This window comes from Astyanax mexicanus, chromosome 13, assembly GCF_023375975.1.
Source record: "Astyanax mexicanus isolate ESR-SI-001 chromosome 13, AstMex3_surface, whole genome shotgun sequence".
NCBI classification, from domain to species: domain Eukaryota; kingdom Metazoa; phylum Chordata; class Actinopteri; order Characiformes; family Acestrorhamphidae; genus Astyanax; species Astyanax mexicanus.
In genome coordinates, this window is record NC_064420.1 from 30,251,374 (window position 1) to 30,272,554 (window position 21,181).

The 21,181-nt window shown below is 38.7% G+C and overlaps 1 protein-coding gene across 1 annotated transcript; it reads left to right on the forward strand.

Annotated features, from left to right (window-relative positions):
- The first annotated feature begins 283 nt into the window (after positions 1-283).
- tcea2 (transcription elongation factor A (SII), 2) lies at positions 284-16,565 on the forward strand. The gene is made up of 10 exons (XM_007250763.4): positions 284-522; positions 3,003-3,065; positions 8,518-8,623; positions 9,212-9,320; positions 10,036-10,181; positions 10,327-10,383; positions 11,143-11,297; positions 11,490-11,636; positions 14,188-14,259; positions 15,599-16,565. Exons 1-10 carry the CDS (start codon positions 454-456, stop codon positions 15,605-15,607), a joined length of 933 nt encoding a protein of 310 aa, XP_007250825.1. The 5' UTR covers positions 284-453; the 3' UTR covers positions 15,608-16,565.
- The last annotated feature ends 4,616 nt before the right edge of the window (positions 16,566-21,181 follow it).

Consider the following 21,181-nt stretch of genomic DNA (forward strand, 5'->3'; position numbering starts at 1 on the left):
GTTCTAAATCAGATCAAATTTTTTTAAAGCAGAACTGTCACTGTGTCTGTTTGGCTGGAGTGTTTTTTTTTTCAGTGCAGTGGGCGGGGCTACGCTGCTGTTTGATTGGCTGGTAAAGGTTGATTCTGATGGACAACACCTCTCAATCAGTGTTGTGTCAATCAAAATGTAAAAAAAAAAAAAAAGAAAGAAAAAACACCAACACAAAAATGATGTCCATTCACTGCAATATACGCAGGGTCAGAAAGGGTTAAACAGCTCTGCTGGCTCTGGAACTACATTTCCCACAATTCTCCAAACCACAACAGACGAGCCCTGCGAAAAAGGCTGTGGATTCAACTCATTCAGACACCGAGAGCGAGAGAGAAAAACACGGGCGTGTTTCCTTAGTGACACTTTAAATGGAGTTAACGTTACGAGCTTAGGCTGCAGCAGACAGGGGAGCTTTTAAAGATGGTGAAAGACCAAGAAGTGGAGCGCATCGCGAAGAAGCTGGACAAAATGGTGCAGAAGGAAAACACGGTGAGTGTGGGTCGGTCCGGCGGCGGAGAGAGGAGCAGGTAGACAGGGACGCTGGACTGGACTGGAGCGTGCTGCACTTTTAGCCAGCTAGGGGTTAGCTAACCTGGCTTACTTATGGACGAAATTTCTGGAAACTTGCGAAAACGTACTTGTGTATAAATAGCTTGGTTAGCTAACCTAGCGTTAGCTAGTTATCGTTTCTGAAAATGTCTTCCACCACTCTCAGTGAGCCACTGTTAGCTTTCCACTCCAGAGTGAATGCCCCGGGGTTAGGGCTTTTACGGTGGACGCTGGAGAGCAGGCAGGAGGCGTGGAGGACCTCAGCACAGCCCCCCATAATTCAACATATCTAACATAACGCTACCTAACGCTTTCTCTTTAGCTAAGTAGAGTAAAGGACATGTTTGGCGGTAAAGTTAACGGAAGAGGTGTTACCGAGGCTTTTACCGCCACTCGGTAAAAAAATTTATCCGGCAAAAAAACATAATAGTGGGTAAATTACCTAGCTCTAATTAATGAATCTTTAGAGCTTTCCCCATTATCTCCGTTTTTTATTATTTATTAGTCTTTTTTTTAAACTAAATAGTTAGTTAGCTAACCTTCTTATGTAATATTGTTTAGTTGAGTAACTATCAAGATTGATACACAGCGCTATTGCCGGTGTTCTGTCGAGTTATGGTAATGTTACCCCTCGATATGTGCTTCTTAACGGCACTGCGCATGCGTCCACCCACATATTTTACTATTTAATGCGTTTGTATTTTATAATAATTCCGTTTTCCTTGGGTGCATTAACGTTTTAAACCCTGCGTCCATTACAATGGACACCATGAATTTTCTAATGTTTTTAAATGTTTTCTTGCACATAACACGAAGTTAATTGAGACCTTTTGTCAATCAAAATAGAGTATGAATGAGCCAATGAAAAAGTTTATAAGCCAATGAAACAATAGCATAGTCCTGCCCACTGCACTGAACAACAACAACAACAAAAAAAACACTAGAGCCAAAAAGGCTAATTAAACTTTTTTTTGGCTTATTTTATGTGATTTAGTTCATTTTAGTGTCTAGGGATGGCTTGTGATGGCTTCCAAGCCAATAGACATAAAGTATTCACCTATTTAATTGGATTTAATGTTAATATAGATTTTATGTTATAATATTAAAGTCTTCCTTTGTGTGCATTACTGACAGAAAACAGCATTATTATAACACAAAAGTTAACACAAAACTGTAAATGGTGATTAAAAAAATTAAAATAATAATACACTATAAGAAAAATACAGTTGTTTTTAATCAGCTAGCTAAGTCTGTCACGTTAACTTTTAACTTACCTGAAAAAAAACAGTTTAGCCTAACCTTTATTTTAAACCCTATATTTTTACCTTTTATAGTGTTATATACATTAGGGTAGCACCGGAATCCGCCCTTTACCGAGTCCCACTTTTACCCTCCGCTCTGTTTGTTAACTAGTTAGTTAACATTGATTAGCTAACCTACATTTGAGGTTCCTGACTTCCTGACTGAACTGAGAGCGGTGAATGTGTTCGTTTAGCAAACCAGCAAACCGTCCATTAATCAGCTCGAGGTCCCGTATGAGAGGACGCCGCTGTCAATTAAACCACTAACTAGCTAAATGGCTAGTTAGTTAGCTTAGCCAAGCTAATTACCAAAACACCGTCACTGCCTCGCCGGTGAATTTTGAACGGACGCGGTTTGAATAACCGACTCTCTCCGTTCCTGTTGTGTTTGTGTGTGTGTGTGTGTGTGTGTGTGTGTGTGTGTGTGTGTGTGTGTGTGTGTGTGTGTGTGTGTGTGTGTGTGTTTTCGTGCTGTTGGAGCTGATGAGCTGGCAAACTGGTCCTTCTCCAATTTTCTCTCCTGTCTGACTGCTGTGGACACACTGTGTAGGGGTGTGCTCTATACTAGTGCATCTAAAAAATTAGAATATCATTAAAAAGTTACTTTATTGCAGTAATTTAGTTCAAAATGAGAAACTCATATTGTATAGATGTATCACAGAGTGATATATTTTAAGTGTTTCTTTCTTTTATTTTTGATTATTTATTATGGTTTATTATGTCTTAATCAGCCAATAAACCCCCCCAAAAAAGTGTCTCAGAAAAATAGAACATTATATAAGACCAATTGGTAGTTTTGGCAGTGTGGGCAGTGTGCCAAGTCCTGCTGGAAAATGAAATCCGCGTCCCCATAAAAATTGTCAGGGGAGAGGGAAGCATGGAAGTGCTGTAATATGACAATATCACTGTGATCAAATATTATTGAGGTCATGTCCATTTATTGTTCGCTAAGTAAATAATGTAATTATCGTTATCTGCATAGACCCTGCTTAAGAAATAAAATGTTTCTGCTCAGTGTATAAAACTGTTATATTTATACTATTGCCAAGGATATTGTTATTGCAAAAACTTTGCTTTCTAAGTTAATTCTTTCTCCCTCTTTTCTTCCTTTACATCCAGGATGGTGCCTTAGACTTGCTGAAGGAACTGAAGAACATGAAAATGTCACTGGAGACCCTGCAGGTAGTTCAGTCCACTTTAACATATTAAATGCAGTCTACTTCATATCACACAACAACTTTTTAGGATGTGGAGAATCACTTCAGGCCTTGACATAAAAATAGGACATTTTTATTGACAAATATGTTTTGGATGCAGCCGCTCGGCCATGAAAACCCATTCTATGAAGCTCTCCATCCACTGTCCTTGAGATAATCTGAAGGCTACATGAAGTTTGGAGGTCTGTTGTGATTGACTGTGCAGAAAGTTAGTGATCTATGCCTCAGGATTTGCTGACCGTCCTCTCTTTTCATTTTACGTTGATGGAGTAAGTTGCTTTTGTTTCCAGTCGCTTCCACTTGTTATAATAGCACTGACAGTTGGCTGTGGAATATAGAATATATATAACATATATAACCATATATAACGTTTTGTTTGGACTATAAGGCGCACTTAAAATCCTTTAAATTTTCCAAAAATCAACTTATAATCAGGTGCGCCATGTATATGATTTTTTTTATTTTTTTTTTTTATTTTAAATTTTTCCCATTTTCTTCCCAATGTACACGGCCAATTACCCAACCCACTCATCAGGACTCCCCCTATCTCTAGTAATGCCCCAACACACCAGGAGGGTGAAAAGTAGCACATGCTTTCTCCGATACATGTGAAGTCAGCCACCGCTTCTTTTCGAGCTGCTGCTGATGCAGCACAGCCAGCGCTACTTGGTTCTGATACATCAGCTCACAGACGCCCTGTGCTGTGGACATCACCCTAGGAGTGATGTGGGAAGAGAGCGCCATCTACCCACCCAGAGGAAGCAAGTCCAGTTGTGCTCCCTCTGAGCACCGGCAGCTGATGGCAAAGCTGCATGAGCGGGGGTTCGAACCTGCAATCTCCTGCTCATAGTGGCAGCGCTTTAGACCGCTGGACCACTCGGTGCCCCTCATATATATTACCGTATTTTTCGGACTATAAGGCGCACCGTATTATAAGACGCACTATCAAAGAACGCCTATTTTCTGCTATTTTTCCATACATAGGGCGCATCGCATTATAAGGCGCGTTAAGTGACACTAGAAAGGGTGCCTATATCAAAGTGAACAGGGGTGGCGCCATGTTTCCCTTCCCCCACCGGGGGTGGTCGCTTGCCGGTGGAGCGTCTCAGTATACAAATCTAGCTCTTTCAAAGTCAAACGAGTGCTGGATATTAATCTACACAGATTCCTCTCCTGAAAACTGTTTATTTGGGTGAGTAACGTGCTTCAGTTTATTTACAGTAAGCTTAGATTTCCAGATGTCCACTAAGGCTTGCTGCACCAGCGTTAGCATAGCTATCCGCTAGCACGCTAGCTAGTCACCTAAACTAGTAAAGTTAACCCAAACTTAAACGACAGCGTTACACTGAGTAATCCTGCGTGTTCTGGTAAGACAGTGAGATATTAGCTAGCGATTCGTCCCCCGTAGCTTGTTTTAACACGGTAAACAAGCAGATTACAGGCTGATAAAACTCACCTCTGAGAGAGTTAGCGCTTAGCATCTAGCTAATGCTAGCCAGGCAAAGCAGCACAGACTTACAGGCCGATAACTCACCTCTGAACGGTGAACGCTTAGCGATTAGCATCTAACTCTAATAATACTGCTCCAGCAGTATTAAAAGTGCTAAATTTAGATAATACTGATCTCTGAACAGTGAATAAGCTAGCTAATGCTATTTGCTGGTCCAGCCTCGGAGCTGCACGGCTCTGGACTCTGTATAGCACTGAAACTCTGTATAACGCTGCACGGAGTGTGTGTTTACTGCTCCTTACAACCTGACGAGTCAAATTTAGATAATACTGATCTCAGTGAATAAGCTAGCTAGCTTAGCGGTTAGCATCTAGCTAATGCTATTGCTGCTCAGCCTCGGAGCTGCACGGCTCTGGACTCTGTATAGCACTGAAACTCTCTATAACGCTGCACGGAGTGTGTGTTTACTGCTCCTTACAACCTGACGAGTAAAATCCATACAAAAGGCGCACCGTATTATAAGACGCACTGTCAATTTTTGTGAAAATTAAAAGTTTTTAAGTGCGCCTTATAGTCCGAAAAATACGGTAATTTTATCAGTCAGGCATCAAGGAGCAGTAAAGATACTCCACTGAAGTCCAGCGATATAAGGGTGAGTTATTAGTGAAATTTCTCTAGCACTGATCAGCATTAGCATAAGCCGCTAACCGCAGCGCTGGCTCTTTTGCTGTTAAAAGGCGAGTATATTTAACTGTAATCTGTGTGTTAAAACAAGCTATGGTGGATGAACCGTTAGCTGATAGCGCAATGGGGTTACTGGAACACTCAGGGTTCCTTAGTCTACCTTTATCGGGTGGCTTTTAGTCCTGCTAGTGCTGCGATTAATGGTGCTGCTAATGCTGCTGCACTCAGCCTTAGTGCTGAAGAAACTTTACTGGAAACTAACCCTTAGACATTGGAGATCTAAACTTACTGTAAATAATCGGAAGCGCTTTACTTACAGTTTTCAGGAGACAAATGTGTGTAGATTAATATACAGCGCTCGTTTGACTTTTTATTTTTTCTTATTTTTTAAAAGAATTATATTTTTGCTTACCCATTAGAAGGGCTACACATGGTGACACCCTTGCTCACTTCGATGTAGGCATCCTTCCTAGTGTCGCTTAATGTGCCTTATAATCAGATGTGTATTATAGTCAGAAAAATATGGTTAGGTTTTTTTTTGAGGTGACAATAGCCAGTTATTTTTCCATAGTCCTTGAAAAACAGCTTGTAATGCTGCAAAAACAGCTTACTGTAGTGCTTTGCCTTTTCAAGGACGGTCGATTGTGTTTGTTGTAAGGACAAGGTGTAATGTGGTGCCCATTCAAAATAAAAAACATTTTGCACTTTTAGCAGATGAAGATGTTCTGCATCAGAAACAAGCACAATATAGGGTTTGTTCTTAACATAAACATTACATAGTGCATTTGAATGATTTTTAATGTGAGAATTTTGTGAAGGTATGTGAGCGCAATGGAATTCCTGATTATTGGTATATTATGGTGGTGCCTTAAATGGGCTGTAACGTGGGCAGCCTGTGGTTGGTGTGAATCCATTGCACCCATTGTTAAAATAGGGGGCAGGAACCGCCAGGTGGTCTGTTGTTCCTCTGACAGTATAATCATTGCCATGAGCCAAAAAAAAAAAAAAACGAGAAAGATCCCACAATGTTGTTTGCTCAGTGCCCAAATGAACTAAAAGTAGTGAATTTATAGTACACAGACAACTACATTAAGTTCTTTGTGGGGGTGGGTTGAGTTATTGAGAACAGATAGACTGAAAAATATCATATTACAATTTTAGGATTGTAATAAGGAAGGCCAGAACTGAAGCTACATCTGATAACGCAGCTATGTCTGATAAGCACACTGACTGTACAAGTGAGCAAAAAAAAATAAAATCTGGTGTTAAGTATTAGAAGCTCATTTGAATGTATACATTTGGCTAAATTTTGTGAGACATTGAGAACAACACCTGCACTACACTTGCATAATCTTGTTGCTGCTATTTACAGTGAGGTTTTTTTTTTCCTCTCGTTGTTGTTGTGTCTAGTGACGTGAATGATCGTTTAATCAGTGTAGTGGTTCTGTATAAAGTCTGTACCTTTTTCCACGACAGATTGTCTGCAGTTCTCTCAGAATGCTTTTTGACTTGCATTTCCTTTTTTGTGGCTTCTGTGACTTTTCAGTTGTTTTTTTACGATTCTGACTTCTCACTTCCGTTATCAAGTAAGATAAAAGATTGGAATAAATTTCTGTCTGTTTTATTTGTATTGTAGTACTGAATGAGTTTGTGTTAATTAGCAAAATGAAACAGGGCCAAGTAATAAGCTTTGCAGTACCTCTTTTGGCACAAACAGTAAATCACCTACTTGAATTCCCTAAAGAGGCTCTTTTTACTCCAGTATCTAAACCAGTTTAAAAAGTCTCAGGCTGTAAATGATGTGTAAATGCTTACAGGTGTGGCCTAATTAGACAATGCGTCTAATTAGACAATGAGGGCGTAAAAATGCTTCCCCCGCTGCTCTAAAAAGGTCTCTCAGAGGTCAGTGTACCTCTTAACCACTATGTATTTAATATCTACTACAGACAGATTATGTCTGCCCAGTATCCTTCATTTTACTTTAATCCTGGATATATGGAGATATTTTGAGTGCATTATTAGTATCACAGCATTCTGGATCATGGACTTCTGTTACAAATCTTTTTTTTTTTATCTAGATTTAAGATCTCAGTTAGGGATTGTATTGTATTGTATGCCATAATAAAATGTAATTTTAATTTTGTCGGAGTAGTGTATACTTGAAATATTTTTTTCAGGGCATTTATCTCACATTATTCAGCAAGTTAATGCTCACCCACACACAGCAATGGTTTCCTAGACATGTCTCCACCAGAGATTGCAACACTTCCTTGGCCTCCCTGGTCTTTTATGGATCCCATATCTCCACTCAGATCCAGGCTAGAGAAGGACCAACATGATGCTTAAACCTCCTTTCTGTTGTACAGTTTTTTTTTTATTAACTTTCTTCAGAATTCTAAAAAAAAAAACTATTTTTTGTGGTGTGTGTACTACTATTTTTATATTATTATTATTCTAGTTTGTGAGCATATATCGTCGCTGTCCAATGAAAAATAAGTATCTCCAAAACAGCAACTTTATAGGAGAGAGAAAAAACCTTGTAATCTTTCAATGGAAGTCAAGGTAAAAAGAGTTTATTCCAGGTCTATGACACGTTCCTATTGGTCCGTTCATCCAAAACTTTTGGCACCGTATAAGGGACAGTTTGTCTTCTCAAATTATGTAGTAAACTAAAAATGGGGATAAGTGTTTTTCATTGGACAGGGACGATATGCACCATTAAAAATTCCTAGCATCACAGTTTGCTTTTTGTTTGTGAGCACACCAAATCAGCTGCTGCTTTTCAGATTTGAAAAACAAGATTTGTCAACCTTTGTTATTATGTGATCTAATTTTAGCTCAGAAGAATCACATTTGAAAAGTTATTGTGTCCTCAACTTTAGGGTAATCTAATCCAAAGATCCAAATTGGATCACTTGGCTAATCGAATTTAAAAGCCAAAATCGTATTTATTTAACAGCTGCTGGTACTAAAACGGTGCTGGATGAGACGGTTTTAGCTGTGTGGTAATTTGGGAATTTATTTATGCCAGCTTGGGGAATGAGAGCATTTTTACGACACTTTAGGAGTTGTTGTTTTTGGTGTTGGATTTTGGAAGAGTGTAAAATTGATGTGAATGCAGAATGGTCCTGTGTTAATAAAAGTGTATAGAGGGTGAGAGGCTAACCACCAACATGTATTTAGTTATTTCTGCTACAGTGGAATTAGTGATGTGCTCTAAAACATACATATGTTTTACTCTTATTATATTCTAATATCTTATGTCTTTTCTATTTTTCTTTAGTCCACGCGGATTGGCATGTCCGTGAATGCAGTGAGGAAGCAGAGCTCAGATGACGAGGTGCAGTCTCTGGCCAAATCGCTCATCAAAGCTTGGAAGAAGCTGCTTGGTACACTATTCTACACTATTGACTTAATCTTTTGAAACCTAGGTCAATTACTCTGTTTTTAATCATGTTATTAATGCAGAATTTACTATAAATGATCACTAGATCCACATGATTTTATATTAGTGTCTATAAAATGACCTGAATACAGTGTACAAGGAGTTAAGCACAGCCAATTAAAAAAAAAAAAGTCAATTTAAATAATTTTCCTTTAAACCCAAATATAATTGATCAGAAAAGATATGTTTAGTGTCTGAAGTTGCAGGACTGACATACATATGCCCCAATTAGCATCCGAATTGCATGTGCTCACAGATCATTTGTTAGCTTACATCAATTCACTTTACATTGGTAAGCTAATGAGGATAGAAAGTATTAATAGGAGATCCTTAAAGAGTCACTAAACTCTTAACCATATTTTTTTGTTATTAATAGCTGAAATGCGTTACTTAGAAGTAATAAAACGTACCAGTCCTGCTTAAATTTTTTATAAATATTTTGTAACCTTAAAAAAAAAAAAAAAAAAAAAATGCATTTGAGATAAAGGGAGAATAGTGTACTTTTGTTGAATCCTTGCTTCTCCTCTTCTAGATGGTGCTGAGGGCAAGTCAGAAGAGAAGAACAAGGGAGGACCCTCACTTCAATCATCTACATCATCATCAACAACATCGTCTAAAGACAGTCCTGGGTCTAGTGACAGGTGTGAGCTTCTTGTTTCTGACCGAAACCAATTTTAATATTGTAATTTATATGGGCTCCGAGTAATCCAGCGAGCTAAGCTCTGCCACTATGATCTGGAGATGGCTGGTTCAAATTCCGTCCCTGTAGCTTGCCTTCAGCTGCCAGAGCCTCGTAAATGTGTTAAATGGACTTTGGGTGTAGTGAAACGTGATGATGAGTACAAACCTTTGTCGAATAATTCACCTTCATTCCGCAATACAGCGCTTTTAGCTGATGCTCCCAACAGCCTTAAAATGCTAGCGATACGGGCATAGTGCTGTCCATGCATCGAAATCACTATTTTTACACCATTAACAAGCTCAAAGTAGCTCCACACTTCATTGATAGAATTCCATGGGCCCTGACAATCTTGATAGAGAGAGAGATAGAGACAGGGAGACAGAGTGAGAGTTGACTGCTAGCCCTCTGATGGTTCATGGAGGCAAGAAGAATAGCTGATGTACTCTGTCCTGAAATTTCTGTCATCCTAGAGTTAAAAGGGTGTAATTGCCTTTTATTATTATGTTATCAACTGTTATTACCATTATATTAGTCGCATAATATGATTTTTAATTGAAAGTTAAATTATACTTTTCTAGAGTTTGTGACAGTCATTTTTAAGGTAATATATCGTCCTATGTGCATTTGTGATGATATAAAAGTGTTAATGCAGATGTCCGTCCTTCTTATACCAGCAAGAAACCAGAAACACCAAAGACTCCCACCACACCTACAACTCCTACAACCCCCAAGTTCACCTCCTTTCCCCCTGTTCCCGTCACCACCGACAGCGTGCGAACCAAGTGCAGAGAGCTGCTGGTTGCGGCCCTGCAGACGGATGGTGAGTTCAGTCCAACTCTGTGTACCATTCCTAACATGGCAGATTTGGAACTGGTTCTGTGCATGTGGTTCTGCAACATACATCTGCTAGCTGCTATTATTTTTAACATTTCTCTCTCTTTTTTTTTTTTTTTTTTTTTTTACAGATGATTACAAAAATATTGGATCGGATTGTGATACATTGGCCGCAGAGATTGAAGACTATATCCTTTTAAATCAAACTTGTTCAGTCTAAATTTTCAGATTTCTTTTGTACATCCATCATGTAAGTACTTTAACAAGGGCTTTGTATTTTATTGTATTGTTCATACAGGATTTAATTACGATTTATAATATATTATTGACTGTCATCCCACAGGAAGCCAGACCATTTTTGAACAAACCACCATGATGCATTCTAGATTCTTGGTATTAAATTTCACACAGAGAGTATTATAATTATTAAATAAAAAGAAAATAAAATCTATACTGTTTTTAAGAATCAAAGCAACATTGCAAAACATAATGTTGCGATTTTCTTATACGCCTAAACTAAACACTTATACCCATGATTGATTCAGTAATGTGTACACTGTCCCTATAAGAGACCCTTATGCTAAGTGAGCGCAGTGAACGCTGCAAATACCCCTCTCAGAGTGTAACCAGCATGGAGCAGCATGGTCGGACCTGGAAGTCTGAGCCGATACCGGCTCCAGAGCATTACAACTGAACACCACACATCGGAGGTTGTCTTCTCTGTCATTGTGTTGTCTGTTCATGTTGGAGCTTTTTAGTCATTTAATTAACTATTATTGCGTTAAAAAATAATTACGCGTTACTGATTACAAATTTATAGTATGTGTCAATGCTTTAGCTCATAGCATTGACAGCCCTAGTTTTGATATTCTCTTCACTGGTAGCGTCATTTCATGTTTTAAGGTATGTGTAGCGAATCAGTGATTCCTTAACTGACTTGACTTTACATATCTATAAGGAGTTTAAGTCCACTGATATGAAGTATAAGACGAGACTGAGGAGCCGCATCTCCAACCTTAAAGACCAGAAGAACCCTGACCTGCGCCGCAATGTTCTATGTGGCAACATATCTACCGAACGGATTGCCACCATGACGGCAGAGGTGTGTGTGTGTGTGTGTGTGTGTGTGTGTGTGTGTTAACACTGGCTTACAGACATGATTACAAAAATAATGTTCTGGTGAGTCTCTCAGGTCCAGGCTTGTCTCTGCAGTTCAGATTATGTTAAGAGAAGTTGTGTGGTCTTACAGCTCTTTTTTGTGTATTTATGTTTTGTGTGTGTGCGTGTATTGTAGGAGATGGCAAGTGCGGAGCTGAAAGAGATGAGAAAGGCTCTGACTAAGGAATCCATTCGGGAACATCAGCTCTCCAAAGTGGGCGGCACCGAGACCGATATGTTCATTTGTGGAAAGTGCAAGGGCAAGAAGTGCACCTATACCCAGGCATGTGTATATTACATTTACACAGTTTTGAACACTTTTACACTGACATGTTGCACAGTATAGCATCAATGTAGCATCAATTTGTCCATCCAATTTTTTAAGTGTCTTTTACTTTGTGTCTATCATAAGTCATGGGACAGGACCTAGTTTCTTTTCCCAGAACGTTTGTTGTGTTTGTTGTGCTGTGGCAGTTAAAGAATGCTGCCCTGACCTGCCAGACATGCTTTGACGGTTTAAATCCTGTTAATGTAGCTTGCTATCTGCCACAGGAGCCCTGAGAGAGCACAGTTGGCCTTCTGTGAGCTGATGTATCGGAACCGAATTACTTCACATGTATCAGAGGAGGCATGTGCTAGTCTTCACCCTCCTGGTGTTTGGGCATCACTAGTGATAGGGGGAGTCCTAATCGGCTGTGTAAATTGGGAGAAAATGGGATAAAAATTAGAAATAAAATTATAAATGAGATGCGCTGGTTTCATGATCTTGTTGCTGAGAATCTCACAACACACAACATGTTGTGGTCTTTGGTCTTTTTTCGTCCCACAGAGGTGAATTTAAGTGAATCCCAAACTTGGATAACTTGCGACACACCGTCTAATGATAATTTTTTGGCGCTTGCTAACGCTAGCAGTGCAGTCAGTGCCTAAATTAGCTTCAGCTGATTCAAGAAATAAATTATTCTTCTAACACTCAACAGGTGTGTTTGATTTACTGGAGTTGGGATTATTGCTCCTAGCTTCTGCCACCTTCAGACACCATGAGAGCTAACCTACCGACGCTCCTCAGAAAGTGCGAAACTAAAAACAGCTCGCAAGCCTTGTAGATAATATGGAAGTATGGTGTCTGCGTAGCCCACATGGTATCTTTAAAAATGCAATGTATTTTAATAGGCTCATGACAAATCCTGAAGTTTAGAACCTATCATAATTCTGTTTTATTTAAAGAAAAAAATGTGTTTTTCATAAAAACAAAACAAAAAAAATTCGAGCACATTTGGCGTACAATGGTGGGGTGCTCTGCATGCCACCAGTGGTACGTGCACCACAGTTTGTAAACCAGTTACAGAGCTGGTCAATATGGCAAAAATATTATCACTATATTAAAAGACATTTCACTGGATTTAGCCCAGATCTATAAAAAAAAAAATAGATACATTCAGTGAGCAGCTCATTTATTTATTTTTTCTTATTGTGGACATATGGCTGTAAATATTTAAAGGTTAAAATCTTGATGTAACATAAATGACAGAACTTCTATTTCATAACTTAACATTTTGATCTAGCAATCATATCAGAATGAGTTATATGAAGTGTAAAACATTTAATTTAAGCATTTGAATTGTTAAACTGGTTGGAACAGATATGTAAAAGCTACACAAAGTACACTTTTAAAAATAGCTAGTTTTACCTTCAGCAATCACACATTCTTTAAATAAGGCCAGATGAACAAACACACATTCACACACATACATTTGTGCACCGTAGACTAGAAGTAGCATATCTGGCCACAAATGTAGATAATTAAGTTATTTTTAATTTGGATGATATGTGGTTTCACTAATGACTACAATAGCCAATACTTTGGTGATTTAAGATAATTTTATGCCACTGATATAATGATAATAGAGTATACCGTATGGTAAATAAAAAGGTACATAAAAATAGTTTGCAAGCGTTTTATTTATATATATATATATACATATATATATATATATATGTATATATATATATATATATATATTGATATATATTGAAGTGAGGTGTCTGCGTAGCTCACATGGTATCTTTTAAAAACGTTTTTTTTTTTTAACAGATTAATGACAAATTCTTAAGTTTAGAACCTATCATAATTCTGTTTTAATTAAAGAAAAAATGTGTTTTGCATAAAAACAAATAATAAAAAAATCTGGTGCATCTGGTGTACCACCGTGGGGTGCTCTCTGTGTGCCACCAGTGGTATGCGTACCACAGTTTGAGAACCGCTGGCCTAAAGGGATATAAAGCTCCTGTCTTAAGCTGAGGAACATTTTAAAACAAGCATTCTCTGGAATGATGCTGGGATAGAGTAGTTATCATCCATCATCCTGACCTCTCTAATGCTTTTGTCACTGAATGCAGTCAAATCCTCACAGCGTTGCTCCAAAATTTCTAGTAGAAATCGATCTTTTTTGGCAGTCAATACATTTTTACTCTTTTATTTATTTGTATTTTGTGGTCAATACTTTTATTTTGAAAGAAACAGTAAATGAGAGCAGACGTCCCAATACTTTTGTCTGTATATATAGCATATCTGTCTAATCTTCAGGCATGACTTAAAATCACCCTTCAGTGAACACACCACCATTCCAGCACACAAGACACACGTTCACACACTCCTCTCTGAGCAGGTCAGCACAGGCCCTGAGTTCCAGCAGCAGCACAGAGACTGCCGCAAATCCCCTGAACCCGAGTGGAGGAGTGTGTCCCAGCATGCATATCAGCCTGTGTTAGCTTCACAGGCCTGTTGTGATAGAATGCTAACGTTGTTAACATGTTTTTCCTGCTGCCCGTAGGTTCAGACACGTAGCGCAGATGAACCGATGACCACCTTTGTGCTGTGCAACGACTGTGGCAACCGGTGGAAGGTAAGCATGCTTCATTACACCTCCCAGCCTGCTCAACACAGCAGCTGGAACTGCACAGACCACGCACAGTTACGCTGACTGACTGACCTCCGAGCTCAGCTTGTTAATAATCAAAAGTGACAGTAATGGAGTGAGATGAAGTTGTGCTTGGAGTTTGTACTGTATTGCCTCAGTGTGGCCACAAGATGGCACTATTTACTCAGTGGGATTGAAGTGCTGTGTGTGTGTGTGTGTGTGTGTGTGTGTGTGTGTGTGTGTGTGTGTGTGTGTGTGTGTGTGTGTGTGTGTGTGCGTGTGTGCGTGTGCGCTTCTGATTACATTAATGAGCATGACAATCCTACTAATGTCTAATATGTATTTTTTGGTGTGTAGAGAGGACTAAGATCAGTATTCCTAGTCACATATACAGAATTTTATTAGCTAGGTCTGTCATAATATGCAGTATTTCATTCAATAAACAAATACTGTTTTAATATTGTCATTTTAGGACGTAAATATTATTTTATGCCACTGATTTAATGATGAAATAACAGCATAATACTGTAGTTTTTTAAAATTAAGTTTATTCAGATGATTTTTATTTAATCAGTGAGGCAGTCTTGCCAATGTCCAGTGTGGGGTTGTTGGGGATGTTTTTGTGTGTAGAGAGGACTAAGATCAGTATATTTAACCACAGATACAGATTATTAACAGCTAAGTCTGTCATAATACACATAATTTATTGTAATAAACAGATTTTAATTATTGTGATATTTAAATAATTCAATATTATTTTATGCCACTGATATGATGATAAAATAACAGCACAATACAGGACACTCCTGGTCCTGAGACACATTATGTATAAAAATTGACGTTTATTGATAGAGCGCTTTATAATCCGGTGCAAAAAAACAGTAATAATGTGCTTTAATATAGAGCTGAGTGATATAGTAAAAGAGTTATATCACAAAACTGCTAAAACTGCTGTTTAAATACTTTAATGCATAATAAAATGATATTTATTCAGGTTTTGCTGCACATCATTATACTTTCTGTATCCCATGTATGCTTTATAATGCATATTGTCGACGTGTGATCACATCCTATCAAATATTGTAATATTACTTGGCTTATTATTAAGGTTATTTGGGCATTAGATGTGGACTATGCAAATGTTAAGATATCAATAATAAAAATGATATATAAATCAAAAATCTGAAAAGTTGACATGTTAGATCATTAACACTAATTATTTGAGATAATAGATAACTATTTGAGTCAGCAGCTAATGCAGCTAATCCTCTCATCTCTCTCTCTTTCTTCGTGTTTCTCTCTTTCTCTTTCTTTTTCCATTCAGTTTTGCTGAGGAGTGCCGGAATTCTTTGTGCTTTGTGTAAAGAAGTGACAAAAATAATGAAGTGAGGTACTTTTTTTTTTTTTTTTTTTTTGGAAAAATGTCATTTCTTTTTATACCCATTTCACAGCTTTGTAATATATATTTGGTGTGCATATTGCTAATTATGCAAATCTTAGGCACTTGATGTAAATAATTTTATTTTGTATTATTATTTTTTTTTTCTTTTCTTTTCTACTGGAACTGTATCCATTGCCTTTAAGCGTTCTGACTCCAGGTCAGCATTAGCTCGTTCAGTACTGCTCTTGCCTAAGATGAAGCACTCTGTGCCTTTTTCTGCGCTTTTTGGTGCCACGATTGTCTTTGCTTAAAGATTTGTACTCATTTCTGCTGCACATTTAGTGGGTTGCAACCGTGCTAGAGTGTTGTAGATATGCATAAAGCTGATTATGCATTTGTTTTGATTTATTTGTGGGGACACTTTCTTTGGACTGCTCATAGCAGACGATTTGCCAATTGTCAATAAACCTTCAAAAAGGGCAGGTAATATTTCTAAAGAATAATCCAGCACTTAAGCTTTATTAATTTTTTTCTTTTTTTTCTTTTGGCTCTAACCATAATCTACAATTTGCCAACAGTTTGATAGTTGGAGTAGATAGTAGATCATTTTGAAGGTCTGTAGATAATCTGTAGATCACTTATAGGAGATCGTTCATATAAAGTGGGGCCTCTTTTTTTTTTTTTTTTTTTTTTTTAATTATGTGTGAGCTGCTTTTTTTCAGAAGTATATTTCAAAAGTCTTAATATAGAAAGGTTTAGTGCTAGAAGATGTTCTAGTAGATTCAAGTCTCCCTTTTGAGAGGACCTACGTACGCAGATGTAAGAACATCACAGTGGGTTTGATTTGATCATGTGTATTATATATATGAAATTGTGGACCAGTCTCATTAAAAAATTATAATCAGACAAAGCCAAAGCTGTGCTAAAAGTTCTTTCTCTTTTGTGTGTGTGTGTGTGTGTGTGTGTTGTTTTTGATGGTCATGCAGAAGCGATTAATAAACGCTTAAGCGAATTAAACATTAACATGTTCTTTAAGTATCATGATTTGACACAATGCCAGGAACTCATTGAACTCTGCATAGCCTCAGTGCTCCGTGTGGAAACCATCAATCTGTTTCTCTGCTCTGTTTTATTATCCTCTTTTTATTCTGCATATCAGTGTTCAGAAACTCAAAAAAAAAATAATAATAAAAAAATCTTTTCTTGCTTTATCCCCCTTTTTTCCCTCAATTGTAGCTGTTATTCTGATTGTCCCACCCACTCAGCTGCACTCTCTTTATCACCTAGCAGAGCTCCAACACTAGAAGGGTGAAGACTAGCACATGCCACCTCCGATACATGTGAAATCAGCTACTGCCTCTTTCCCAACTGCCACTGATGTAGCATTACCGAGTAGCATCACAGCGCACTCGGAAGAAAGCGCAGCGACTCGGTTCTGATACATCAGCCAACAGATACCTGTGCTGCCCGACATCACCCTAAGAATCTATTTAACCCACCCAGATCGAGAAAGCCCAATTGGGCTCTCTCTGACTCCGGCTGCTGATGGCGAACTGCGTGACTTGCGTGAACTGCGTGGTTTCAAACCAGCAAGCTTCCGATCATAGAAGCAGCGCCTTATTCTGCTACACAGAGAGTGGTTTATTTTAAGCTGCACTGACTTTGGACTTGATATAACACAGTGGATCAACACCAGCAGATGATGTGTCTCTACAAACAGTCACTGATTGTAGAAACTTCACACTAGACCTCAAGCAACTTGAACTGTTTCTCCACTGTTCTTCCAGACTCTGATCCCTTGATTTCCAAATGAAATGTAAAATTTACTGATGATCAGTGATGGTTTGAAGAGATATGTCATCTGCTGGTGTTGATCCACTGTGTTTTATCAAGTCTTAAGTCAGTGCAGCTTAAAATAAGCCACTCTCTGTGTAGCAGAATAAGGCGCTGCCAGTATGATCGGAAGCTTGCTGGTTCGAATCCCAGTCACGCAGTTCGCCATCAGCAGCCGGAGTCCGAGAGAGCACAATGGAGAGATCCACTGGGTTATATCAAGTCCAAAGTCAGTGCAGATGGTGCTTTCCCAGAAAATATTACAGCACTTCATGTTTCCCTTATCTGACAACTTTTATGTAGGTGCGGATTTCATTTTCCAGCAGGACACTGCTAAAAATACCAATTGGTCTTCTACATTATTCTGATTTTCTGAGACTTTTGGGGTTTTGTTGGCTGTAAGCCCGAATCATCAACAGTAAAAGAAATAAGCGCTTAAAATAGAACTAAATTACTGACATAAAGTAACTTTTTAATGATTTTCTAGTTTTTTTGAGATACTTATGTAATAGCTGCTCTATGGGGCCCTGACCCTAGAAGAGCAGGCTGAAAGGAGGATAATAGATTATGCAGTGAAACTGGAGGACTACTCTATGCAATCATAGAACTACAGTGTGCTTTAAATGGTTTTAAAATGCAAATAATATCATTTTTCACATTCATTTCTAAAAAAAAAAAAAAAAAGTTATTGTAAAAGCCCTATTTAAGATAGAAGAGATGCATTTCTGAAATGTGGTTCCCCTGAGTGGTTTGGCACTCTTGCCACTAGAGGGAGGAGGGCAGCCCCCATGCATCATATCGGCCAATGGTGTCTCACTGCTGTTACATAACAGAGCAGAGGGTGGACAGCATGCAAACTCACACAAGGCAAATTAAATGAACAGAAAAAGGGCACTGGCTATCAGTGTTTCCTGGGATGTCCCCAATACTCGGCCAATCAATTCAGGCCATACCGAAAATGAATTCAGATGAAAACAAGTGCAGTCTATACTGCAGTCACACTATAGCAATAATATCATACATATTACCACTTAAAATGATGAGTTTCTTTGATTTTACCAAAAAAAAAAAAAACTCTGGAATATAATCAAGAGGAAGATGGATGATCACAAGCCATCAAACCAAGCTGAACTGCTTGAATTTTTGCACCAGGAGTAAAAGCATAAAGTTATCCAAAAGCAGTATGTAAGACTGGTGGAGGAGAACATGCCAAGATGCATGAAAACTGTGATTAAAAAACAGGGTTGTTCCACCAAATATTGATTTATAACTCTTAAAACTTCATGAATATGAAACATTATTTGAGGTCTGAAAGCTCTGAATTTTTTTTTTTTTTGTCATTTCAGCCATTTCTCATTTTCTGCAAATAAATACTCTAAACGACAATATTTGAAGTTGAAATCAGTTGAAGAAACGTCAATTAGGTCATTTTGTTTAAGAACATCTTAAACAAGTAGACTTTTTTGGAAGGAGGAATCTGTACGTAAGGCAAGTCAGCAGATGAGGGACCTCAATGCTCTACCTGGGTGAGTTGTCTTGTAGCACAAGCTAACACTAACATGTAGTAAACGCTTAGTAAACATGGGACGGATTTCTGTGACGTACCACACAGTTAAGAAATAAGAAACCACAAATAAGAAAATTGTGTGAGGTGGGCGGATCGATCCAAATATCGATAATATCGATACCAACGCTGGTATTGGTATTAAGCAATATCAGTGTAAAAAGAATATAAAATCATTAATGATCCATGCAGCTTACCATAACAAGGTGGACATAACAGGAAATAAAAAGTAATTAAGCTGGAAAATAGGATTTATGTAACGTGTTATATATATGTGTTGAATAGTCAAAATATGGATCTTTATTCTTAAGTTATTTTATTTCAGTTTAAGTTTTGAGGACCAAGAGGCCCACTATTCTGATAGTGACCCACCTCTGTGACACTCTGTTCTACTAAAAAAAAAAAAAAGACAGGGATCTGGATCTGGGATTAAGTTCTCTATAAAGGCTGCTTTGATCTTGTGGATGCCGTCACATGAATCCCGCCGTGTCGCTCTGGATGCCTCCCTGTAGCGTCGCCTCACGCTAATCACGCTAAACTTAATCAGTTGGCAGGACGCACGCGGCCTTCGCGCAGGGCACAGGTGGCGGGAAGCGCGTTGGCCGCCACCCAAACAGTAATTCACGCGAAGCTGTCATAACATTTCTTAATTACCTCCACCGAAAATAAATCCTGTCAGGACTGGTTTGGGCCGGAGAGATTACTGGAAGTGTGCGGTGGTGAGTCCCAGTGGTGCCGCATTGGAGCCCGGGAATCCTGGGGGAGAGCCTGGGGAGAATTGAACCAAACAGGGGTGTGTAAAGTAGTGGTGTTTTAATAATTTTCAAGATTTAAGATTTTCTGTAAAGATAACACCCTAATCCCACTAAAGAGTTTTAAATACATGTGATATGTGTATGATTATATATGGTGCTTGTGCACATACATTTATACAGTATATACATTTTAATATCAAAAGTGCCTGCTAACCCACGAAATAAGTCCACCCTATTTGACATAAAGTTTTTTTTTTGTTTATTTATTTAGTCACACAGAGACATATTTGAATTATACTGCTCCCTACCTGAGTACCATTTTTTTGCACTATAATGAGCACCAGATTATAAGGCGCATTATGTGACATTAGAATGGAAAAGTGGTGTCAACTTTTTTTCTAATGCAGGTTTTGCCACTGGGTGGTAGTGTGTGGGGGGGGGGGGGTAACTAATTTAACTAAAGCTAAGATAAGCTAAGCTAAGTAAACAACACTGTAATACTTAACAAAAAAAAAAAAAGAAGACTTGCTTCACTTTTAAATGCTCAATTCAACACCCCCGCCATGCAAAGCACCCTCTCTAGAGAGCCCGTCTTCTTGATAAAAGCGAAGATAATCCACCTTAACTTCAGAGTCAGAGTTATCTTATAGTCACGGTTACATGCATAGCAACACATCACGCGCTCCCGAGAGGGGGTGGTTCTTCTGACCACCATGTTTGTTTACAGTAACGTCACATCAATGGCATCATCTTGCGCTCATATGGTGCCCAGGTCCAAGTGAACGGTTCAGAGCGATTACACTAGTCGATTAAGCCGTGCTTTGGGAGGTAGCTGGACCGAATCCTGTTCATGTAGCTTGCCATCAGCTAACGGATCCCTGAGAGAGCACAATTGACCTTGCTCTCTCTGGGTGGGTAGATGACACTCTCTCTCTACATCACTCCTAAGGGTGATGTCGATCAGCACAAGGCGTCTGTGAGCTGATGTATCGGAACCGAGTCACTGCGCTTTCCTCCGAGCGCCGCTGTGATGCTGCTCGGCAATACTGCATCAGCAGCAGTTAGAAAAGAGGCGGAGTCTGACTTCACATGTCTCGGAGAAGGCATGTGCTAGTCTTCACCCTCCTGGTGTGTTGGGGCATTACTCGTGATAGGGAATGTTCTAATGAGTGGGTTTGGTAATTGGCCTTGTAAATTGGAAGAGAATTTGTGTTATTGTGTGGTATTGTGATATATTTTTAGCCATATTGCCCACCTGCAAACATACAGAAAAACTCTTTTTCTTTCTGTTTAAGCAGCAGCAGTTGTAACCCGAGCTCTTTATTTGCGGTTCAGATCGTGTTCATACATCAACACGGTCCTTTCTCACTGAAC

Coding starts and splice junctions, on each gene's coding strand:
- tcea2 (XM_007250763.4), top strand. CDS start 454: ATGGTGAAAGACCAAGAAGTGGAGCGCATCGCGAAGAAGCTGGACAAA. Junction 523..3,002: donor TGGTGCAGAAGGAAAACACG/GTGAGTGTGGGT, acceptor CTTTACATCCAG/GATGGTGCCTTAGACTTGCT. Junction 10,384..11,142: donor GGCCGCAGAGATTGAAGACT/ATATCCTTTTAA, acceptor ACTTGACTTTAC/ATATCTATAAGGAGTTTAAG.